This window comes from Naumovozyma dairenensis, chromosome 8 (assembly GCF_000227115.2).
Source record: "Naumovozyma dairenensis CBS 421 chromosome 8, complete genome".
Lineage (NCBI taxonomy): Eukaryota > Fungi > Ascomycota > Saccharomycetes > Saccharomycetales > Saccharomycetaceae > Naumovozyma > Naumovozyma dairenensis.
The window spans coordinates 184,038-205,787 of record NC_016486.1 but is presented as its reverse complement, the minus strand read 5'-3'; the positions used below and the strand labels follow the sequence as shown (position 1 = coordinate 205,787).

The window sequence follows — 21,750 nt, the reverse complement described above, 5'->3', positions numbered from 1 at the left end:
CCTCTTTGCTCTAGAGAACTCCTTTCAAGCATTCCTATCTTCCTATCTACTTGTAAAGCTATTAAATTTCTTGTTATGTCAAATTTCGATGTTTTGGTTAAGCGAAAGTTGTTTTGGAAGCGTCACACAACAACAAGTTATATATAAATTAGAGACTATAACAGAGAAACTTCACGAGGTTGGGGTTCAAATTATTAGTTTATACTTTTATATATTGCAGTAAAAATATTAGTATATTAGTATGGTGTCATTTCTTACCTTTCTTTGCAGGTCTTGAGGTTTTTGTATCTTCGTCAATTTTTCTTTTCAAAACATTTTTCAATAATTTCTCATCATCGATTGTTTTCGTTAAACCTTTTAATACTGCTAGACATTTAGATATAGCTTGATATTCATTTATTAAAATTTCATTGGCCATCTTGTGTCTCAATTTTTCAACATTTCCAATGTTAAAATCATCTGCCTCCGGTTTCGTCATTTCTTTACTAACATTATATTCAGCGAGTCTCTTTTCTAATATTGTTTGCTGTATTGTAACACATTTCTTTGTCAATTTTCCAAGTTCCAAAAGTTGGATACATTTCTTCAATGTTCTTTTCGTTAAGTTAGTAAGTGATAGAATATCCAATGCATCCAACTTTGGTACTTGAAGAATTATGCATAATACTTGAACCAATAATGAAAATTCAGGTGAGATTGAGTTGTCACAGTTCAGCTCATATGAATCCATGACTATATCTATCTCTTCTTCTTGAATATCTTCATCTTCCCTCAAGATATCAATTATTCGACTTACAAGTTTGTCAGAAACAGCAAAGGTTTCTCCTAGGACTTTAATGACCAAGTCGAAAGGTACCTCACCATAATCAAATTGGGAACCTCCCCATTCAACGTACCCGTATTTTCTTAAAAGTTCAGAATTAGGAAGCTCACCGTAAGTATTATAGACTTGTTCTCCTTTCTTAATAGGCTTGATAGCTAGCATTTTCAATGAATCTTTATCATACGTCAAGTTTGCGTTACACTTATGAGTATCTGCATTCAAGGTGTCTGCTAATGGTATCATTGATTTTAGAAGCTCCGGCTCTTCTTCTTTTTCGTCAAATTCTTCATCCCCCTCGTTCTCGTCATCGTCATTCTTAATTTCTACATCAAATGAGTATGCCATGATAATACTTGGAATATACAAAAATTCTTCCCAAGAAATTGACCCCAACTTCTCAGTCAAGATATCTTCATTAAATTCATTGATTGTGTCCAAGATTCTACGGTACATGGTTTCCGCATCTCCTTTACCAACTCGATTCACTACTAAAGATGGTGTTAAAAACGATAGCTCTTTATCATTCCAATACATCAAAGTATTCAAGGATTCAGAAGAAGGTAAAACATTGAAATAAGATGACCATCTGCTCTCATGCTGTAAAACTTTCATCTCATACATCATACAGATAATCAAACTGTCCCATTGAGACAATTCCATGAGCTTCCCAGTTATATGGGGGAAATCGACGCATAATTGGGACGTTGTGACATTTAATATGGATGATCTGGGGATTTCAAATAATAGTTCATCTGTGTCAATGTCTTTACTGGCAATGATGCATCTACCTTGCCCTTCTGATCTTAGATCTTCAATTTTAATTTTCGATGAGACGGTCACTTTCCCATCAGTAGTTAGCCATGAGAGAAAGGACTCGGTTTGCTCATTGAAAAGGGAGTCTGTAATCATGGTTGTTTTTAAGATGATTTTTATTTGGTCACAGCGTAAAGATTCTTCAATTGACCTTTGAATCGAACCTCTAAAAAGTTGTCTGTTTGAAGAACAATATTCTTCTTCATTTTGAGTTGGAAAATTTTCAGTAAGCATAATATATAGCGGCGCTATCAAAATGAGAAATTGAATATTTTCCTCGAAGAATTATCTTTCGTTATTCCTCCCAGTTGAAGAATTGTAGTCACAACTTCATACACAGGTCTCTCCAGAATGATATAGTATAAAATATAGCTAATATATCTCATGTTAAAAAGAAGTAAAATTGTCTCAACGTGTCACTCCTTGCTACACGAATGGACATATATATATATGTATATATACTGCTGTATGCGGAACAATTTCCGCGTTATCAAACATTGACCAAAACTGAAACAGCACATCAAAGATTTGACCAAGAAATTGACATAACAAATCAGAAACAATAGTTGGCTATTTTCCGCTACCTTGGTACCTCATGCACCTCTCAGAACTAATCCAGCAATGTCCAACTCGGAAGAGCTGAGGTAATGATGAATTTAAAGAGGAAAATTGTGAGGAAGATATAACATATACACTCCTTTTGTCGTAAAGCTTTGAAACATTATAAATAAATATATGTACGTGCATAATTTTTTGGAAATCAACATAAAAAAGTACTCTAAACTGCCTTAAAACTGTGCTTATATACAGGCAATGAAATCAATCTAAAGGACTATTATTTTTCTTTCTCTTCTTCTAAAAGCTCTCCGTTTTCATGGTTCGGCTCGACAACTAACTTACCATCTTGTACGGTAATATTTACCGTTTCTCCATTACGAATTTGTCCTTTCAATAAAAATGTAGCCATAGGGTTTAATATTTCCTTGTGAATTAATCTATTCAATGGTCTAGCACCATATAATGCATCATAACCGTGATCCGTCAACCACATTTTTGCTTCGTCACTTAACGAAAGTTGCATCCTCTTATCATTTATTCTTTCTTGTATTTCTTTGATTCTAATATCCACAATCGATCTTAATACATTCTTAGATAATCTATTGAAGACTAAAATGTCATCAATACGATTAATGAATTCAGGTGGATATGATCTCTTCATAGCTTCTATAACTTTTTGTTTTGTAGGTGAATCTATTTTCCCATCTTCACCAATATTTGTATCCTCTAAGAGTATATCTTGTCCAATATTCGAAGTCATCACAATAATAGTATTCCGGAAATCAACGTGGTGGCCAAGTGAGTCAGTTAATTTACCTTCATCTAAGACTTGTAATAACAATTTTGAGACATCTGGATGAGCCTTCTCAAATTCATCAAATAAGATAACTGCATATGGTTTCCTTCTGACAGCTTCCGTTAATTGACCACCTGATTCACTTAAAACATAACCCGGAGGTGCACCAATCAAACGAGAAACTGTGTGCTTTTCTTGGAATTCAGACATGTCAAATCTAATCACGTTGGATTCATCATCAATAAAAATTACGGCCAATGCCTTAGTTAATTCTGTTTTACCTGTACCTGTGGGGCCCAAAAACATAAAACTTGCAATAGGTCTCTTTTCATTTGTCAATCCTGCTCTTTGTAATCTTACTGCATCAGCGATAGCGGAGATAGCTTCATCTTGGCCAACCACACGTTCTTTTAATGAATTTTCCATATATAACAAACGATCTTTATCTCCTTTCAAAACAGTTTCAGTTGGAATACCAGTCATTTTGGCAACAACTTTAGAAATATCATTGGATGTCACTGAATCATGTAGCAAACTCACCTTCTCTGAATCTGATTGTTTTTCGCTGGATTGAACTTTCTTTTCTAATTCTGGGATCCTAGAATAACGTAATTCTGAAGCTTTTGTATAATCACCTTCTCTTTGACATTTTTCCAATTGAATTCTAGCTTGTTCTAAATCAGCCTTTGCATTTTTGATTGATTCAATTTCCTTTTTCTCTTCGTCCCAAATTCTCGTTAATCTACTTAATTCATCATTTTTCAACTCTAGTTCCTTTTCTAATGCCTCTCTTCTTTCTACCGAAACTGGGTCAGTTTCCTTTTTTAATGATTCAAGTTCAATCTGGATTTTCATGATTGATCTATCCAATTTTTGGATTTCATCTGGTTTAGATTCATGTTGTAATCTTAGAACAGCACAAGCTTCGTCAACAAGATCAATAGCCTTATCCGGTAGGAATCTATCAGTAAGATATCTATTGGATAAAACAGCTGCAGAAACCAAAGCTGTATCCGTGATTCTTACCCCATGATGAACTTCATATCTTTCTTTCAACCCTCTTAAGATTGATATTGTATCTGATACAGAGGGTTCATTCAATATAATAGGTTGAAATCTTCTAGCCAATGCAGGGTCCTTTTCAATAATCTTAAATTCGTCTAAGGTAGTAGCAGAAATACATCTCAACCCCTTAGCTAATTTTGGTTTCAAGATATTTGAAGCGTCCATACTCCCGTCAGATTTCCCCAAACCCAGCAACATATGAACTTCATCGATAAAAATAATAACTTCCCCTTGTCTCTTATCTATTTCATCCAAGACACTCTTCAATCTTTCTTCAAATTCACCTCTATATTTAGCACCAGCGATCAAAGATCCCAAATCTAAAGTGATCAATTGTTTATCTTTCAAAGATTCAGGGACTTCACCGCTAACGATTCTTTGAGCTAGCCCGTCAATCAAACTAGTTTTCCCAACACCAGCTCTACCGATCAATACGGGGTTATTCTTAGTTCTACGTGATAAGATTTGAATGGCTCTTGCAATCTCATCATCTCTGCCGATTACAGGATCTAATTTCCCTGATTTAGCTAGCTGCGTCAGATTAGTACCAAATTGCTCTAATGGGTTTTGTTGTTGTTCACCTTGTTTAGGGTCCATCCTCATTTGAACGTAGGACCGCTTTTGAAGGGTGACATCTATGTGGGAAAAGTGTAGCGAGGACAATGAAGGTACGGAGTAGGTTGGTCTTGATACCTTTGAAGTTGTTGAAATAAAAGGTGATCTCGAAGACAAGCTTAAGAGCCGTGTATTCTTGACTGTAGTCATACCATGTTTAGTGCTAACAGAGGGCACCTTATTAAGCAATGACTTTTGTAATGTATTTCGATTTATTTGCCTGAGCATCGTGTTTTTCGTTATTATAATCTATAAATGGAGTCTGTATTGTACTGATCCTGAATGTATCTGAATTCAAAGCAAAAGTATTATTTCACTCAATGAGATTACTGAAAGAAAGATGTATCCATTTATGTATTGTTCTTCTTTTCTTCCTATATAGATTTGGAAGAGATACCAAATTTTTCAAGGGATATTTTTATTTTTCACGTTTTTGGGATTTTTCCGGAGTCTTCGAGAAAAATCCCTCAGAAACAGCCGCAGGGGATTGCCCATCCTTATTTAATGGACACACAAAGTAACAAGAAAAAATTATCAAATCAAATCAGACATAAGAAGTCTAAAGCAGGGAGGTTTGTATCATATTGGCAGGTTAGTATGTTCCTTCGTTGCTTGGATAATCATTGTTCTATAGCGTTTTGTACAGAAATGGCTCATCGGAAATGAAAAAATTAGAGTTTTAAATACAATATTAGTATATATTATAATATATGACCGAAGGATAGACGTATATATTTAATGAAAAAAGACTTGATATATTAAAGTACTGCAAATCATAAAATAGAGATATAAAAGTCAAGTAAATAAGTATATCGATCGTAGTCGATATGAAAACAAAGTAAGTTTAATTTTGGCTACATTCTTATAGAGGTTACTTATAAAAATTATAATATTAAGACGAAGAAAACGAAATAATAGTAACCCATAAAAGTTAATAAATATTCCAAGATTCCAATCAATGTTCTTTCGTCTTTTTAACCTATATTCAATCGAGGCTTCTCGTGGGGGTTATTTCCAATATTGGCCCAGGAAATATACCGTATGACCTAACATGAGAGTTTAGCTGAGTTAACCAATTTTTCTTCTTTCAAATGCAGTCAGTTTGGCCAGAGCTTCATATAAATAATGATACGACTAACGTAGAGGAGAAGATGCATGCCCTTGAAGCCTATAGCAGTCTCCTTCGTTCCATTCTTCATACGGGAATAGGGAGAGTGAACGAGGAAAACGAAAAAGTTAGTTTGTGACACTTGTATTTTGCGATTGCAGTGGAAAGATGGTCGATTTTCAAGTATGCAAAATATATACGGATCTTCTATCATGTTGCTGTACCTTGCTGCCATCCTAATATACTATTATTCGCTTGTTTCAAAGTCCTTACGTCGAAAATAGATCCTCCAACGGTCTCTGTAGAGAAGGGGAAAGTAACTGTACCCATGGTGTCTAGTTGAACATCTTTGAACAAAATACGATCATGCTCATCTTGGAATCTATCCCAATAAGTCCCATCATGAACTTCATTAGATGTCTTTTCTTTGACTTTCTTCTCATGTTGGATATCGTTATTTGTTGTATTTGCTCCTCCGTCTTGTTCATTCGCTGGTAGTTGTGTTGAATCGTCCAGTTCTTGTGCATCGAGTGCTAAAAATTCATCTTGATTCCATTCGTTGTATAATACATAATGAGAAAATGTAAGATGTTGATATTGGAAATAAGAATCTCTATAGGAAGCTGTACCGTTCATGTTTTTATATGTTCTGTCCGGCAGGAAGATCAATCTAATCTTTAGTTGACAAATAATGGCTCAACAGTTTTTGTATCAACGGGTACTTCCAATTTAAATTTGAATAATCTTTATTGTATAGTTTTTTTTGTCGATGTCTCGGACATATGTCTTTGTACATGAATATTCCAAAAAATCACAGAAGCCTCTCAGAAGATCGCTATATACGTTCTTCTTTGGAGGGTAAAGCGACACAGTCCCAAGATAAAAGACAATGCGATATGTCTCCAGAAAAGATAATTTACGTAAGAATAAGAATCATAAGGTAGAATGTATATGAAGAAAGTGGGTATTTGCCTAACCGAAAAAAATAATAAATGCTGGAATTTGTTTATTAGTCTGTTTTTTGAGTAGAAAAGAAAATGCGAAGTAGAGAGTAAGAAAATATACAATAGAAATGCTACAACAAATCATCTGATATTAAGAATGTGTAATGATGTATAAGGCACTACTATCATGCGTACTGAAAAAGCACAAATGAGATTTGGTGTAGGGAATGAAAAATGGTTGGGTCATCATCAGTCCACACTACAAAAAGAAGCAAATAGATAAAATTGAACCAATAAGAAGGAATAAAGCGTTCTTCAATAAGGTATCAAAAGGTCTGTCAATACCATCTTTCTTCAAGAATCTTTTGCTTGATACACCAAAGTTAGAAGCACCTCCCTTTGTTGCAGTAGATTTATAATGTGTCGAAGAATATGCTTCTTTGGATAATGAGACTGAAACTATTGTATCGATGGAACCATTATTTTGGAAATAAGTGAAATTATCAAATGGAGTTGGGAACAAATCAGCAGATTTTAATTTCAAATAGTCCCATTCTGGGGCATTCTCAGTTTTCCAATTCCAAAAGATCCAACCACTAGTCTTTGTAGAATAAGTAGCTAATTGTGCCTCAATGAATTGTCTAACTTTAATACGGTAATCTTCAGTCCAAGTACTAATATCATTTTGAGAAGTGCAATTTCCTATTGGAGGAGATGTTGAAGTGAAATATGTTGTATTATAATATGACCCATCATACCTGGCACCAATGTCGACACCATTCAACCATGTGGCACAATCAGTTATAGCACCTGACCATTCCCCGATGATAGCACCATGATAGGACAACTCTTCGTTTATAGAATTACCATAATTTATTATGTTCAATAATCTTTCATATTGTGTTTCTGCAAGTTGAGAATCTGTGAATACTTCATAATGATGATGATCGACCATAATTTGGCTTGAAGAATAAGTAATGTTTGTCAAATTGAAAAACTGATTAGAAACATTTGCATATTGCGGATTAAATTGTAAATTCCAATAATTGATTGGTTCAAAAGCATCATGGATAACGAATGTCGTATTCGCTGTTGAGTTTTGATTTCTTTCTTGGACTTTAAATGAATCAAATGCTTCATAATATGCTTGAGTAATATCATTGATATCAATCTTACTACTTAATGGTTCATTCATAATTTCAAACCCAATTACCGGGGATCTATTAAGATAATCTTTAAATAATTCTGCCCAAATTGATAATGTTAGAGTCTTCGTGGCAATGTTATTTAACCAACCTATATCTCCATATAATATTCTTTCACCCGAATTATCAAACCCATTTTGTGAACCTGGAGCACCATGTAGATCGATCCAAACTTTTAATCCATATTTATCAGCCCAATTCAAAGCTTTATCCAGATATTTCAACTGTAAACCTTCTCCAACATAAGGATCTACATAAGTGGAATTTTTCAAATACAAATCAGTTGTATGATTTACTTTCCACGCCCAATAACCAATTGGAATTCTAACCAAATTAAAACCTTCATCACTAATCTGCTTAAAATCATCCTCAGTAATCCATGTTTCGAAATGATTACCTAACAAACTTTTGCTAGTGTTATAACCTAATACTTGACAGAGAGTCCATTCATCCACGATTGTAATATTACTAGATGGAGCCAAATCAGTGGCATTTTTGAAAAGAGTCGGTGTAATGTATGGTTCAGTGACTAACCAACCACCAATGGTTATACCTTTAATGGCACCAATATCATTCCATTCTTCCGTAGAGTTGACGTATTTGCTGTTTCTATTCGATATGGAATCAAAATCTTCGTATAATTTATATTTTAAATCGTTTAGCTCTGGGATAGAGAGTTTTTTGCCAAGCACGTTTGATGTCACGAGAAGCGGTATAATTTGAAGGAAATGTAATATTATTCCAAACATGCGATTATATTATATTATATTATTTTTTCTATTTAGCGAAATTTTATAAAACCGAACGATTATTCTGTTTGATTATTTGTTCGTTGGTTTGTTTTTTCTTCTTTGATCAATAAGAAATGAATTTTTTCCACTTTTTATTGTCTGTAGTGGTTGTTCTTGATATGAGAGTGGATGTAGTATGCTCAAGCAAAGATCAGAGATGATTTTTTGCCTCGAGAATAGAGTATGCGTTCCTAGCAGTAGCACGGTTCGGTGAATATGTCGCAATGATAAATCTATTTATTTAGTATCCTTATCGGAAATGGAGATTCATCCTTTCAAATGAAAAAACCTAGAACGGCATACCTACGTACATAATATATCAATGTCAACAAATGAAAGAAAAAAAGAAAATTGAAACAAAAACAAACTAATGCTCGAGCAGTAAATTTCCAGTGTGGTGTTTGTTGATGGACAGGAAGAAATTACGTAACTGCCGTAAACACAGACGTAGGTACGCCTTCTCCTTCTTCGTTACTTTTGGCGAAGACGTAGATGACGTTGCGGAAATGGAAAAACTTAGATCTGAAAAAAAAAACGGGAAAATGTGGTTAGCGTTTGGAAGACGGTAACCTTGAGCATGACACGGTTATTTCCCTCGAGTGTTCTCTTACCTAAATTAGGTAATGCCGCGTTAGAAGATATTTTGACGTAATTTTTTTTGGCGAATTTCTGTGCACGGAAGGGTAACACTTGGGACGGGTTTAAAAAAGGTTCTTTAGTCCAGGGCAAACTTGTCTTACCCTAACTTTAAAAGTGTTTAAGAAACCTAACCCCTTATTCTCCGGGTAACCCATTAGCTGAGAAATATTCCAGTTATTATAGTACAACAAGGGAAAAAATAACTGATCCTTGTTAGTTAACTTATAGAAAAGGTACGGAGAAGGGATGGGCATCGGTTAGGTTTGTTCTATTTGAATGAGCAAACAAATAAAAGCTTACTTAGATATTTCGAATCCTTACTACCCTTTCCGATATTTTATACTACAACAAATAATACTATTAACAAAAATATTATCAGTTTACTGTACTTCAGACAAAGTAAAGATGTTTAAAGGTACTGCTTTCATATCCTTCCTATTTTGCATAACGACAATCTCATTACTTTCAATAACACAAGTTTCCTCGAAAAACGTTGTGAATTTAGAAACATTTAAGGACTCTAACGGGAAACTACATAAAAGATTATTACCAGGCAATAATATCCTAGAGAATACAAATTTAAACGAGGGAAATCCAACATTATCAAAAAGATCTCTCAATAAGAAACCTTTCAATTTAAATGATATATTTTCTCCAACATCATCACACCAAGATACCGGTAGAGAAACCAGCGAATTCCATATCGTTGCGTTAGATTCTAAACTACCATTGTTTAAGGAGATTGAATTGTTTGCAAGTTATATAAGGAACGATCCTGAAACATATACCAAATTATCAGATTCTAATCAAGATCTTATCATAATCGCACCAACAAATAACGCTATCGTTAATCTATCTTTGAAACCATGGCAATTTCCAAGAGATATCTCTAAATTGGAAGATGAAAAAGCTTCAGAACTGGATATTGATTTGGCAATAGATGAGAATATTTCCCAATTTGTAAGATCTCATATCGTCGCTTATGACGATAATAGATCAAATATATTGGAAACCCCAAAGAAAGGTGAAGTATTATTGAAAAGTGTCAACGGGAATGAAATCCTTTTGAAAAGAAATGAAGTGGGTTCTTTGGAAAACGATTTTTGTATCGCTTCAACAAGAGATAATATCTATCACCCTGTAGAAAGAATTATTACCAGTGAAAATGGTGTGATTTTGATCATTGATTCATGTTTAGAATGGCCAGATGATACAGCTTAATGAAGAAAGGGCCTAGGGAAAACTCTTATCCAACATGATGTTCTTTGCTTATTTTTTCTGTTTCCTCTTCTATTTTATTATTTTATTTTGAATATTCGTTTATGACACTTATGACACTTATACCTATTTATATATATATATATATACATTTATATCTTAATATGCAGGACATCCAACGTTGAACGCTGATGGAATTGTATTTAATAAATTATTATGATTTTCTCCAATGAATATATTAGTTGTTGCTTTCTTTGTGTTTCTCTTTCTTTCACGTTCCTTCCCATACTTTTCTTTCAATTTTATTTCTCTGCTTATAAGTCTCTTCATAAAATTCTGTGGATCTAAATTACCAACAGCTACTTGCAGATATAGTTCGTGATTGATATCTTCTGAATTTGTAACGCATTCCTTTCGTAATGACTTATCTCCTTTACGGACCACGGATCCAATACATTGTGAAATTATTTCTAATTCTTTATTACTAGTAATGTTAGATATTTCATTTAATGTAACTATTTCATTCCTCTTTGGGCAAAATACTCTTTGATATTGGAATGAATAATTGGCAAATTCATATTCTTGCAAAAATGTATCAGAAATAATATATTTCTTCTTATCGTTATTAAGCTCCTTGAGATAGGAAATAATAGAATTCATATCCGAGAATTGCTTTACTAACTTCATTGCAGTAATTAATCCAATTTTCCATATCCCATTTGTATAATCACAACCAGATAAACAAACCAACATTCTAATTTGATCTGCAGTTAATTCTCCAATGGGAAATTTTTCTGTTTGAACTTTGATAAAATCAGCACTTGAAATTTGTAAACAGTCACCAGAGTCATTTAATTTTGTTATTAACCTGTTACCACCAAATATCAAGATATCAGAATCTTCAGATATTATTCCATCAATCATACCAATCTTCTCTAGATAAACCATCTGTGAATCTGCCTCAAAAGGCGCAATAACATACGGTATCGAATTATCCTTGCAATAATCAATAATACATTTAGCCATTTCAGTAGTAACATCCACACTCTTTTGGAAACGTTCCATAGCAGCATGCCTTTCACCATTGCACCATAATTTTTTCGCCATCAATTTATTATTTTCTCTCTTTCTCAGTCGATCCATTTCAATAGCCCTTTTCACTTCAATGGGACCACCATCAAATACAACAAATGGTTGAATATTTAATTGTTTCATCATCTTGAATTTCCGAATAAAATATTGTAAATATTTTTCAGTAGGACGACCCATTACTAATTCATAGGCACATGAACATGCCGCCTTGTGTAACCAGGCATATCCATCAATTCCAAGCGTCATACCAGCATATCGACTTAATGTCATTGGCCTTTGTATGGTTTTTAATTGTGGAAGTAAACCTGCAATGCCCATTCTGTTTTGTTACTTGTTATTTTTTTTTTTTAGTGGCAATTGCTACTGTGGCACTGGCAAGGGACCTGAGTCAATCAAGGAATTAAACAAAAACATACAGAGTTGAGTTAATCTTTCCTTCAATTATATGTGTATATATACCTATAAAACTGACAGATTTCAATATATCTCTGAAGATTCTAAAGTATTCTTCGTATCTGATGGTAACCAGGGGCAACAGGGGACATCATGGAACGCGAAAACGGTATTATCCTCTATTTTTTCCTCCAAAAGGGGTAAAATATAAACAAAAAGTGATCTCGGGCTTCCTAATTCTTTCGCGTCACCCTTTTTTTTTGTTTACACACCTATCTTTACTTATTCAGTTTATTATATTAGTCGTTCCATACTTTAATGTGATTTTGATTACAACTTTTGTACTCTTTTATTCAGATATATATACTATAACATAATATATACTAAATACTGGAAATATGTGACTAAATCTATAAAGAAAAAAATATTATTATTACACAACATCTGGGCCCAGTACCTCAAATGGTGGTGCGTCCTTCTTGGGAAACTTGTATAACTTATAATAGTCAACTTCAATACCATTTAATAACGCCTTTGATGATGTAGGAGAAAATAATAACCGATGATATAATGGTGCCATCACATCACTCGTCAACCAAAAATCAAGCATATTTCTTTTACATCCATAATTAGTTGGGATCGATGAAAGTAAATTTGTTGGACGTATACGACTTCCTGAGATCGAATGTATCCCTAATGTTTCTTTGATTACTGTTTTCAGTTGATCCATACCTGTTACTGAGCAGCAAACATTAAAACAAGTCTTAGACCTTTGTAAATTCATCTGGGTTTCATTTTGTGGTGGTACAGTAGTACTCACGGAAGTGTCCCTATCATGACTTACATTATCAAAAATATCACTATCATCATCTTCATTAAGTAGTAGATCCTCAGGGGTTGTATTAAAGAATTCATTATGGTTTATTGTGCTATGTAGATCGTCTTGTCTTCTCTTCTTATCTTTAACATACTTATTGAATTCCGAATTTGTAACACCATAAAGGATTTGGAATACTTGTATCGAAATTAAGATAATTAGCCAAATGGATTGAATCAAAGACCAACACAGTATTAGAAACGTTAGCCTATCATAAGTAAACCCATAACAAAGATCATTATCTCCCAATAGGAAACAGGAAGTGTTTTCATTGACCTCAAAATGATCTTTTAATTCATCAAAATATTCGAAACATAATGAAGCAAACGTAATGATCCCAGCTTCAACCAACAAAATAAATCCAATGAAATTTTTATGATTTTTCAAACCAACATCGTTATAAATCCAAGGACAAAAATGGTCAAACCTTGCCACGAGAGCATTGTTCAAATGTGAATATTTACTTCTTAATGGTTTCCTGGTCCAACTTTCTAAACAGAAGTTTTTACTATCAAATTTGCCAACATCTAATAATTCTTTTATAATGTTTCTAATATTATCATGATTTGTTTCTGGAGGAATACAACCTGGATCTGATATTAATAATTTGGAAAAGATATAAAATACAGCAAATAGGATAATAGCCATTAGTACATGACTTTCCCCCTCTTCAATAGTCCATGGTAAGATATGGAAAAACCAAACAACAGTTAATAATACAACACTACCAAAGAATATACCGGAAACGAATGGTGATTTGAGGATGCTTTTATGGAAAATTGTGTCGTCATCATACGATGGTAACACAAACTTCTTCAACGCTTTAATTGTAACAAGTCCTAACAAAAGAGATACTATTAATGCGAATAATGGATGGATATGACTCCATAATAAGAATATGGTAGATAAAAGTACTAATGGAGCGAAAAATGTTACCATTTTTGCATGATCACTTGTTTTGAAGTATTTTTTAATAGGAAATCCATTAATATCAAAACCACATGTCCTTAATGAGTCCCTTAAAGAGTATTCCGTGTTCATTTCTTTAGCAATTGTAAAGCAATCTTTACCGTCATTTGTCTTTTTGAAAAAATCAGCTCCATCACGAATTAAATATTTTAAAACATGAGGTTGACCCTTTACGGTGGCCCAATGTAATGGTGTGAACCCTCCTTCATCAGTTATCTTAGTAGATGCGCCAAATTTCAATAATATAGCAACTGACAAAGAATCGCCTTGATAAGCAGCCCATAGCAACGGTGTTCTTCCATGAGGATCTTGACAATCAACATCTAAGATATTCTTACTGACAATGAAAAATAATACATAGACAACAAGCATGATATTAGAACTATTTATTGCCAAATGTAGAAGGTTAAACCCTTGTAGGTCACACAAAGATGGATCAGCTCCATGTTGTAATAAATAATCCACAATATACACGTAACCATACCTAGCAGCCCAATGTAATGGTGTCGCATTCAGGTTCCCAGTTGTAGCATTAACATCAGCACCTTGGCTAATCAGATATTTGACGACCGACAATCTATTGTTGATACTAGCCCAATGTAACCCTGTTGTCCTTTCGTTTTCATCATTTACAGCTACATCATCATAGTCATGTTTGATATCAATCACACCTGATGAAATCAATTGTTTCACTGTAGTCAAATCACCTGTCTGACATGCAACATGATATTGCCTTATGACTGGATCACCTTTCAAACTCTCAATTTCCTCCTCCTGTTTCGGTGTTTCTGAGATTATCGGTTTGAGTGAACTTAACGAGTTTGCATCATCCTGTCCTTCTGATTGTAGTTGTTCAATGCCTTCATGTGCTTGTGGTTGCGATTTGGTCACTTCCACTTCCTCTTCCGGAATAGAAGATGCCAAATCTATAGAATGTAAATCAGTCATCTTTACAAATAGCTTTGTCCTTGGGTTTATTCTTTATTTGATACAGTAGATATTTCTCAATTTGAGTAGAAATCCTTTTTCTCTAGTCTTGAAAATGATTTAAGTAAGTCAAAGGGACTTGTGGTCTAAGCCTTTAGTTTTCACCCAAAAGCATCTTTAAAATCAGAAATTGATAAGCCTTTAAATTTTCGAAAAATTTGAGGTTTTCATCGCAATAAAGATTTATTGGAGTCCTTTAAGAAGAAGAGGTGATTTGTACGTGCAAGAAAAGGAACAAGAAGAGTTGGTATGAGACTCTTAGTTGAAATATCTACTCATTCATTAAGGATTTATAGGCGATGAGTGAAGTTGCCTCTGTTGATGGCTTAACTCCTAATGAACTTAAGGAAGAATCTCTAGTTTTACCGTTTGCAGATGCCCCAAGTATCGTACAAGCACATCAAAAAGATGAACAAATCCAAAGTATATTGATTGAAAAGACTATATCAGTACTTAAGTCTATAAAGGGTCAGTTGTTTTCGAATACCCATCCGAAGGAAATAGGTCTAGGAGTAAAGTTATTGTATTTAACGTTGACTACTTTGCGAGGTAATAGAACACTAGGAGAAGAATATGTTGACCTGATTTATGTTAATAGAAAGGGAACTAAATTACTGAAAAGATACAGAAAATTATTGTTTATACTTTCACATATTTTGGGCTCGTATATGGTTTTTAAATGCTATAGACTTTTCAAAAAGATAACTGGTAACGATGAGCTGGATGGAAACAGTAACGAGGATAATTCAAAATTCAGTTTCAAAAACCTTTTAGACCTGTCTCTAGATACGCATATGATAGTCTTTTATTTCCAAGGGGCTTACTATGATCTTTCGAAGAGATTATTTGGAATGAAGTATGCCTTAGGACATCGAGTTTCCAGCAATGAAAAACAATTTAGGGATAAAAGTTCTAATACCTATACTATAGTAGGTTACATTATATTACTTCAAAATCTAGCCAAAGTTATACCTAAAATAATGGAAAGGCTGAGACAACTTAATTTCAACAGCGCTTCAAATAATAACGAAAAATTGCAAATAAGTAATAAAGATAGACTACGAAATGATGGAACAATAATAAGGATACCCAAAGAACAAGAAGTAGTCCATATATCGTTATCAGATGAAAAGATTTTACCCTTCATTCCACCGAGTTCAAGGAACTGTATCCTTTGTTTAAATGATATGGTAGACCCAAGTTGCTCTCCATGCGGTCACATATTTTGTTGGAGATGTTTGATGGATTGGTGTCAAGAAAGGGCAGAATGTCCTCTATGCAGACAACCATGTCTACCACAACAGATATTACCTTTACAACCTTAGGTATTGTCCATTATGTGAATATTATAGCGACATTTTAAAGAAAGGAGTTGAGAAATGCGAAAGATTTATTATCTATGAAGTTTTCTATAAAAAAAATGTTTTTATAAATGTAATTGTTATTCTATCTATCACCATAATATATATTCAAAGAAATTTATTGAGGAATCGTAAGTCATACACCAATGTGGAACAATAATTGTTTTTGTTTCGCCTTTCTTCCCTTAGGAACAGTACTGTTCAAACTCGGTAATGATGACGTCGATAGTGAAGATTGTAAAGATGTCCCAGTGTTCTCGATCCCACCACCCCATTTCTTTGGGTCTGGAACGTGAGTTTTCTTTACAGGTGGTATATATACTTTAGGTTTAGGAGTAGGTAATTGAGGTAAATTTAGATCACGCAGAGTCTTTGATTTGTTACTAGAAGATGAAGTAAAAGATATCGCATTGGCAACATTTTTGGTAGGAAGAGTTGTTGTAGTTAAGGAAGATAAGGATGGGTAGGAAGACTGTTCTTTAACTTCTGAAGATAAGGATGCTGACCCACCTAAGTTATTTCTGTTACCCATAGGACCTCCAACTGATTTGTTTACAGTGCGAACGGTTCTAACAACTGTTCTGGGAGCTAATGTTTTCTTTACTGTTGTGGCAAATGGATCAAACGATTTTGATTTCCTTTCCAAAGTTGGTAAAGACATATTTCGAGCATCTCTTGGTGCTGCACCTTGTCCGGTCCAGCGCTTATTAGCTGATAAAGATAACGAAGAATTAGTTAGTGATGGCAATTCATTTTGAATGTACATCCTTTGTTCATGGGCTTCAAAGATCGCATACAATTCCTTATGCTTTTTGGAGTCTTTGGAATATGTCTTGGCTAAATTTTTAGTTAATAGATATATATCGGATTGGGGAGTTTTGAACAATTCCTTATATGATTGTAATAAGGCTTGGGCAGAAAGGTATCCCTTGTCATATTGGGTATTATATGTTAAGAATGTATCGAATGCATTTTGGTCATTTTCTAAATAATATTTAGCTCTTTCCTCTAACCTTAATTGCTTCATTTCAGGTAAGTCATTGTCATCATCGTCATCGTTACTCATACTTGAAAGAGATGGCGATGACATCAAACTTGGTTGATTATTGAAGTCTAATGACCCGTTCTCTCTAACAACAGTGGAGGGCGTAGACATAAAGGTTGATAAATTCGATTGAAATAATTTTGGTTTCCCTCTTACCACATCACCATGCTCCTTCAGAATATGTGCTTGTAATTCAACTTCGTCCTTAAAGACAGTAAATTTATTGTCCAAACACGTTTGGAAAGTACATATAAAATGGAAGTTTTTGAAATGTTCAAACAGTTGATCATAATCTTTGAAATATTGAGGGGTTGAATAATCTACTTTATCACAAATATGACACTTCTCATGCTTATTCCGCATATGAACATACAGTTCATCATCTGAGTAAAATCTTTGACCTGAACAAAATGCACATAAGGGATGACCTTTGAACCCTTCAGTGTCCCCTTTAGATTGATGAGTCTGTAATTGCTTTTGAGTATAAATTTTCAATTCTCTTGGGAACTGGTGATTATTGTGAACACAAATCGTACAGATACATTTATTATGAGCATGTTTCAAATGAGCATTATATTTCTTGGCATTTCCAAGATCTTCAATTTCCTTATTGTTTCTTTCGCAAACGGGGCATATGTATTTTAGTAGGTCTAAAGTAGCCTTCGCAACTTCAGAAGAAGTAAAATTAATACCAAATTTCTCATTAACTGCATAAAATTGATCAAGTTTATAATTTATAAAATCCTCATAAGTAGCTGTAACATTCTCAGTAAAGATCAAAGTTTCATTCTCGGTCCTACATATTAAGCAAGCTTTCTTTTCGAACAAAGATCTTTGTCTAAATGAGCACCTATGACACGTCTTATGATGACAAGGAGATAAAGCAGCGTATGTCATTTTGCTTGCACAGATCAAACATATATCGTCACCGTCATATTCTTCTTCTTCTTCGTTATTTTCTTCTAATTTTTTCTTGGAGACAGATGGTGTATTCATAGACGTGTCTTTCTTATTTCCGGATCTGCGGTTAGTGTTAGATTTGGATTTTCCATTTGATTCTTTTTTCTTGTTGTTGTTGCTGTTAGATGTCTTTACATTTGCTGACTTGTTTTGAGCCTTTTTACTTGTTGAGTTGTCCTTATTATCTGACATCGGGAAATTATCTAAGTAGTTATTAATCAGTGTTCGGTTAAATTAGCGACAATAGCCCTCGACGTGAAAGTCAGGAACGTCTATTCAATATGATACTTGATAGAGAAATCAGAGTCTACTTCTTTGGCTAACAACTTCTCGTTGACATTTCAATGTTTTTACTCATGTCTTCAGAATGTTGTTGCTTACGTACATTTCATATTTGCTGAAATACGGTGTCATATCACGTGCCGGAGAGGCGTCTGGAACCTTACAGTATATATAATTCATGATTTCATGAGTGATTACAAGTTGTTTATGAATGGATGGATGCAAAAGCGTTGCAACAACTTAAGTAAGTTTATCATTGTCATTTCTATAATACAGATATATATGTTATTAGAGTACGCATTGCTTTCATTCATCCCAACTCCATAGGTTTGCACAACCATCATCCCCTCCGGTGGCCAGTAGCATTTTGCCATTAACATCTATCCACTTTACGATATTAACTTCATAAACACCATGGCATAGTTCACGTTTAGCAATCACTTCCCAATCATGATTTTCAGTTTCCTTATATATGGCTAATGTACCATCGGAACCGGTACTAGCGATTAACCCGTTTGGGCCCCATGATACACTATAAATTTGTCTAGCGTGGACCGCGGGTAAGATAGCTTCACATTCCCATTCTTGTTGGCCATCTTCATCATCGGCAATGTATTTCCAAACACGTACAGTAGAATCGTCACTTGCACTACATAGTCTTAATCTATCATTACAAGTTTCTTCAGTTAAATCTAGCATTTTCTCAAAATCAGAACACCAAACGGTCCCCTCGTGGCCATTTAAAACCGCTGCACATTCCCAATCATCATCATAATCTTTCCAAAGTCTAATGGTATCATCATATGAACTTGATGCAAGTAGAGGCAAAGTTGGATGCCATACGACGTGTTTCACATCTTGAGAATGCTCTTGTAAAACACTAACACATTCATATTCTTCCCCAGTTTCATCAGTTTCCCAAATCCAAACACTCTTATCTCTTGAACATGTAGCTAACAAATAACCATCATGAGACCAGGCAATTCCCTTAACTTCATTTTCATGTCCTTCAATGATAGCCAAGAGGTCCATTTCCAAAGTGCGTTCATCAGTCGCCGCTGTTGAATCATTAGTTTCCTCATCATCATCTTCAATTTCTAAATCATCGAAAGATTCTTTAGACCAGATGGAAACTGTAGAATCGAATGAACCAGCAGCTAATAAATTAGAGTGTGGTCTCCAAGCCACAGATCTAATTGCCTTCTTATGAACAGTATCATCAAGGACATCAACCAATTTAACATGATCTTTATCTTTCACACTTATAATTTTGATTTTTCTATCAGTGGAACCAGTGGCTAATAAACCATGGGCGAAATCTAATGACCATAATTTATCATTTTGTAATTTTAAAGATTTTACTAATTTCAATGACATCTTTCTTCCTTCCTTCCTTTCTTTCTTTGGGTGTCTGAATAAATATTCAATTGATGCCGTCTGAGTTTTCTAATATAATTTTGGAATTGTAAAGGTGAGCTATATATATAGACTTTTAAATAGTAGTATGAACCTCTTTTAATTTAATTCTTTCCTCATTAGTCAGACTTTCTAAGGAATCATTCTTTTTTTTTTTTCATCTTCAAACGAGCCGGAGAAATAGATATATTTCACTATGGAGTTGGTGTATTTTACTTTTGTATTTTTTTGATTCTAAGAAGGTTCGAACAGACTGAAAAATTCTGGTTAGTTATCATCATCACCTAAGATATATACTTCGACGGTACGTTTCTGGATACCTTACAATTCTGTGAGGTTCCACTATCTCTATCCATGTCAGTTTTGCCTTTGTTGAAGAAACTAAAGAGTAAAATTGAATTCAATGTTGCAAAGAAACACTCCACGGTCACTTATTAGATCCAATCACCTCAAAACTTTTGCTCGAGGAATTAAATCTACTGTTCAAAACACAGATTATAAACTACAGCAAGATGACATTCCACAAGATGGTACCATATTTAGTATGATTCAACCCACTGGGATGTTCCATTTAGGCAACTACCTAGGAGCCACTCGAGTTTGGAGTGACATATGTAATTTGAAAACGTCTGTATCCCTAAAGGACTCACCTAAATTGATATTTGGCGTTGCAGACCTTCATGCAATCACAGTCCCCAAGCCCCACCCTAATTCTACACAATTACGAAAATACAGACATGAAGCAATTGCTAGTATTCTTGCAGTGGGAGTGGACCCCAAGAAAGCGATAATAATGTACCAATCTAGTATTCCTGAACATACACAATTACATTGGATATTATCTACCATTGCCTCGATGGGATATTTAAATCGAATGACACAATGGAAATCTAAATCCAAAGCAGAATCTACAGCGGACACGAATGTAAGATTAGGATTATTTTCATATCCAATTTTACAAGCTGCAGATATCTTATTATATAAATCTACACATGTTCCAGTGGGTGATGATCAAGCTCAACATTTGGAACTTTGTAGGAGTCTAGCTGTACAATTCAATAAGATGTATCGTACTAAGATTTTCCCTATTCCTAGGACCATATTGGCACCAACGAAGAAGATATTGAGTTTGAAATCGAGTGAGAAGAAAATGTCCAAAAGTGATCCTAATCATGATTCTGTAATTTTCATGAATGAAACATCGGATGAGATTTCTAGGAAGATTAAGTCCGCGTTGACGGATAGTATTGTTGATCATTTTGAGTATGATCCTGAGAATAGACCGTCTGTGTCCAATTTGATCAATATCTTGAGTGGTATTCAAAGGAAGTCGATAGAAGAGGTTGATCAAGAGATAAGCTGTATGAATAATTATAAAAGTTTTAAGAATCATATTACCGAAGTGTTAGTGGAGGGATTGAAAGGACCAAGGTTAAGATTTGAACAGTTGATGAAAGATCCGGCGTATTTAGAGACGGTATTAGAGCAAGGCACACAGGGGATAGGCAAGGGAAATAGCACAGGTGACCATAGATGAAATATATAGATTGATTGGGTTCCGATAAACGCAAGAATTGTCTGGTTGCTTGCACCTTGTTTTTCTTGTTCTTTTCTGTCTATACAACATGTTCTCAATCCAATGGGCGTATATTATATATTCCCAGGTGCCATTTTTCAGTTTTTGCACCGGTGTTTGTTGTTTGTTGGTTGCAGTGTTTTCCTGTTTGTGCGTGAAGGGTGGAAACGTTAATTATTATGTGAAGACCGTTAAAAGGAGACTCTTCCACACTCAG

The 21,750-nt window shown here is 34.3% G+C and overlaps 11 protein-coding genes across 11 annotated transcripts; 3 read left to right on the top strand and 8 right to left on the bottom strand.

Annotated features, from left to right (window-relative positions):
• Positions 1–247: 247 nt before the first annotated feature.
• Positions 248–1,870, bottom strand: RKM4 (ribosomal lysine N-methyltransferase; the record flags this gene model as incomplete). The annotated part of the gene is made up of 1 exon (XM_003671460.1): positions 248–1,870. The coding sequence occupies one exon, from the start codon at positions 1,868–1,870 to the stop codon at positions 248–250; it is 1,623 nt and encodes a 540-aa protein (XP_003671508.1).
• Positions 1,871–2,471: 601 nt separating this feature from the next.
• Positions 2,472–4,898, bottom strand: HSP78 (chaperone ATPase HSP78; the record flags this gene model as incomplete). The annotated part of the gene is made up of 1 exon (XM_003671459.1): positions 2,472–4,898. One exon carries the CDS (start codon positions 4,896–4,898, stop codon positions 2,472–2,474), a length of 2,427 nt encoding a protein of 808 aa, XP_003671507.1.
• A 1,090-nt stretch (positions 4,899–5,988) lies between these two features.
• On the bottom strand, positions 5,989–6,414 carry SWM1 (Swm1p; the record flags this gene model as incomplete). Its single annotated transcript, XM_003671458.1, has 1 exon — positions 5,989–6,414. The coding sequence occupies one exon, from the start codon at positions 6,412–6,414 to the stop codon at positions 5,989–5,991; it is 426 nt and encodes a 141-aa protein (XP_003671506.1).
• Positions 6,415–6,981: 567 nt separating this feature from the next.
• Positions 6,982–8,676, bottom strand: EXG2 (glucan exo-1,3-beta-glucosidase; the record flags this gene model as incomplete). Its single annotated transcript, XM_003671457.1, has 1 exon — positions 6,982–8,676. One exon carries the CDS (start codon positions 8,674–8,676, stop codon positions 6,982–6,984), a length of 1,695 nt encoding a protein of 564 aa, XP_003671505.1.
• Positions 8,677–9,633: 957 nt separating this feature from the next.
• Positions 9,634–10,578, top strand: NDAI0H00870 (uncharacterized protein; the record flags this gene model as incomplete). The annotated part of the gene is made up of 1 exon (XM_003671456.1): positions 9,634–10,578. The coding sequence occupies one exon, from the start codon at positions 9,634–9,636 to the stop codon at positions 10,576–10,578; it is 945 nt and encodes a 314-aa protein (XP_003671504.1).
• Positions 10,579–10,734: 156 nt separating this feature from the next.
• Positions 10,735–11,985, bottom strand: DIN7 (exodeoxyribonuclease DIN7; the record flags this gene model as incomplete). The annotated part of the gene is made up of 1 exon (XM_003671455.1): positions 10,735–11,985. One exon carries the CDS (start codon positions 11,983–11,985, stop codon positions 10,735–10,737), a length of 1,251 nt encoding a protein of 416 aa, XP_003671503.1.
• Positions 11,986–12,493: 508 nt separating this feature from the next.
• On the bottom strand, positions 12,494–14,854 carry AKR1 (palmitoyltransferase AKR1; the record flags this gene model as incomplete). The annotated part of the gene is made up of 1 exon (XM_003671454.1): positions 12,494–14,854. One exon carries the CDS (start codon positions 14,852–14,854, stop codon positions 12,494–12,496), a length of 2,361 nt encoding a protein of 786 aa, XP_003671502.1.
• Positions 14,855–15,192: 338 nt separating this feature from the next.
• PEX10 (ubiquitin-protein ligase peroxin 10) lies at positions 15,193–16,218 on the top strand (the record flags this gene model as incomplete). Its single annotated transcript, XM_003671453.1, has 1 exon — positions 15,193–16,218. One exon carries the CDS (start codon positions 15,193–15,195, stop codon positions 16,216–16,218), a length of 1,026 nt encoding a protein of 341 aa, XP_003671501.1.
• Positions 16,219–16,390: 172 nt separating this feature from the next.
• On the bottom strand, positions 16,391–18,451 carry HEL2 (E3 ubiquitin-protein ligase HEL2; the record flags this gene model as incomplete). Its single annotated transcript, XM_003671452.1, has 1 exon — positions 16,391–18,451. One exon carries the CDS (start codon positions 18,449–18,451, stop codon positions 16,391–16,393), a length of 2,061 nt encoding a protein of 686 aa, XP_003671500.1.
• A 396-nt stretch (positions 18,452–18,847) lies between these two features.
• CIA1 (iron-sulfur cluster assembly protein CIA1) lies at positions 18,848–19,918 on the bottom strand (the record flags this gene model as incomplete). The annotated part of the gene is made up of 1 exon (XM_003671451.1): positions 18,848–19,918. One exon carries the CDS (start codon positions 19,916–19,918, stop codon positions 18,848–18,850), a length of 1,071 nt encoding a protein of 356 aa, XP_003671499.1.
• A 442-nt stretch (positions 19,919–20,360) lies between these two features.
• Positions 20,361–21,494, top strand: MSW1 (tryptophan--tRNA ligase MSW1; the record flags this gene model as incomplete). Its single annotated transcript, XM_003671450.1, has 1 exon — positions 20,361–21,494. One exon carries the CDS (start codon positions 20,361–20,363, stop codon positions 21,492–21,494), a length of 1,134 nt encoding a protein of 377 aa, XP_003671498.1.
• Positions 21,495–21,750: the final 256 nt, after the last annotated feature.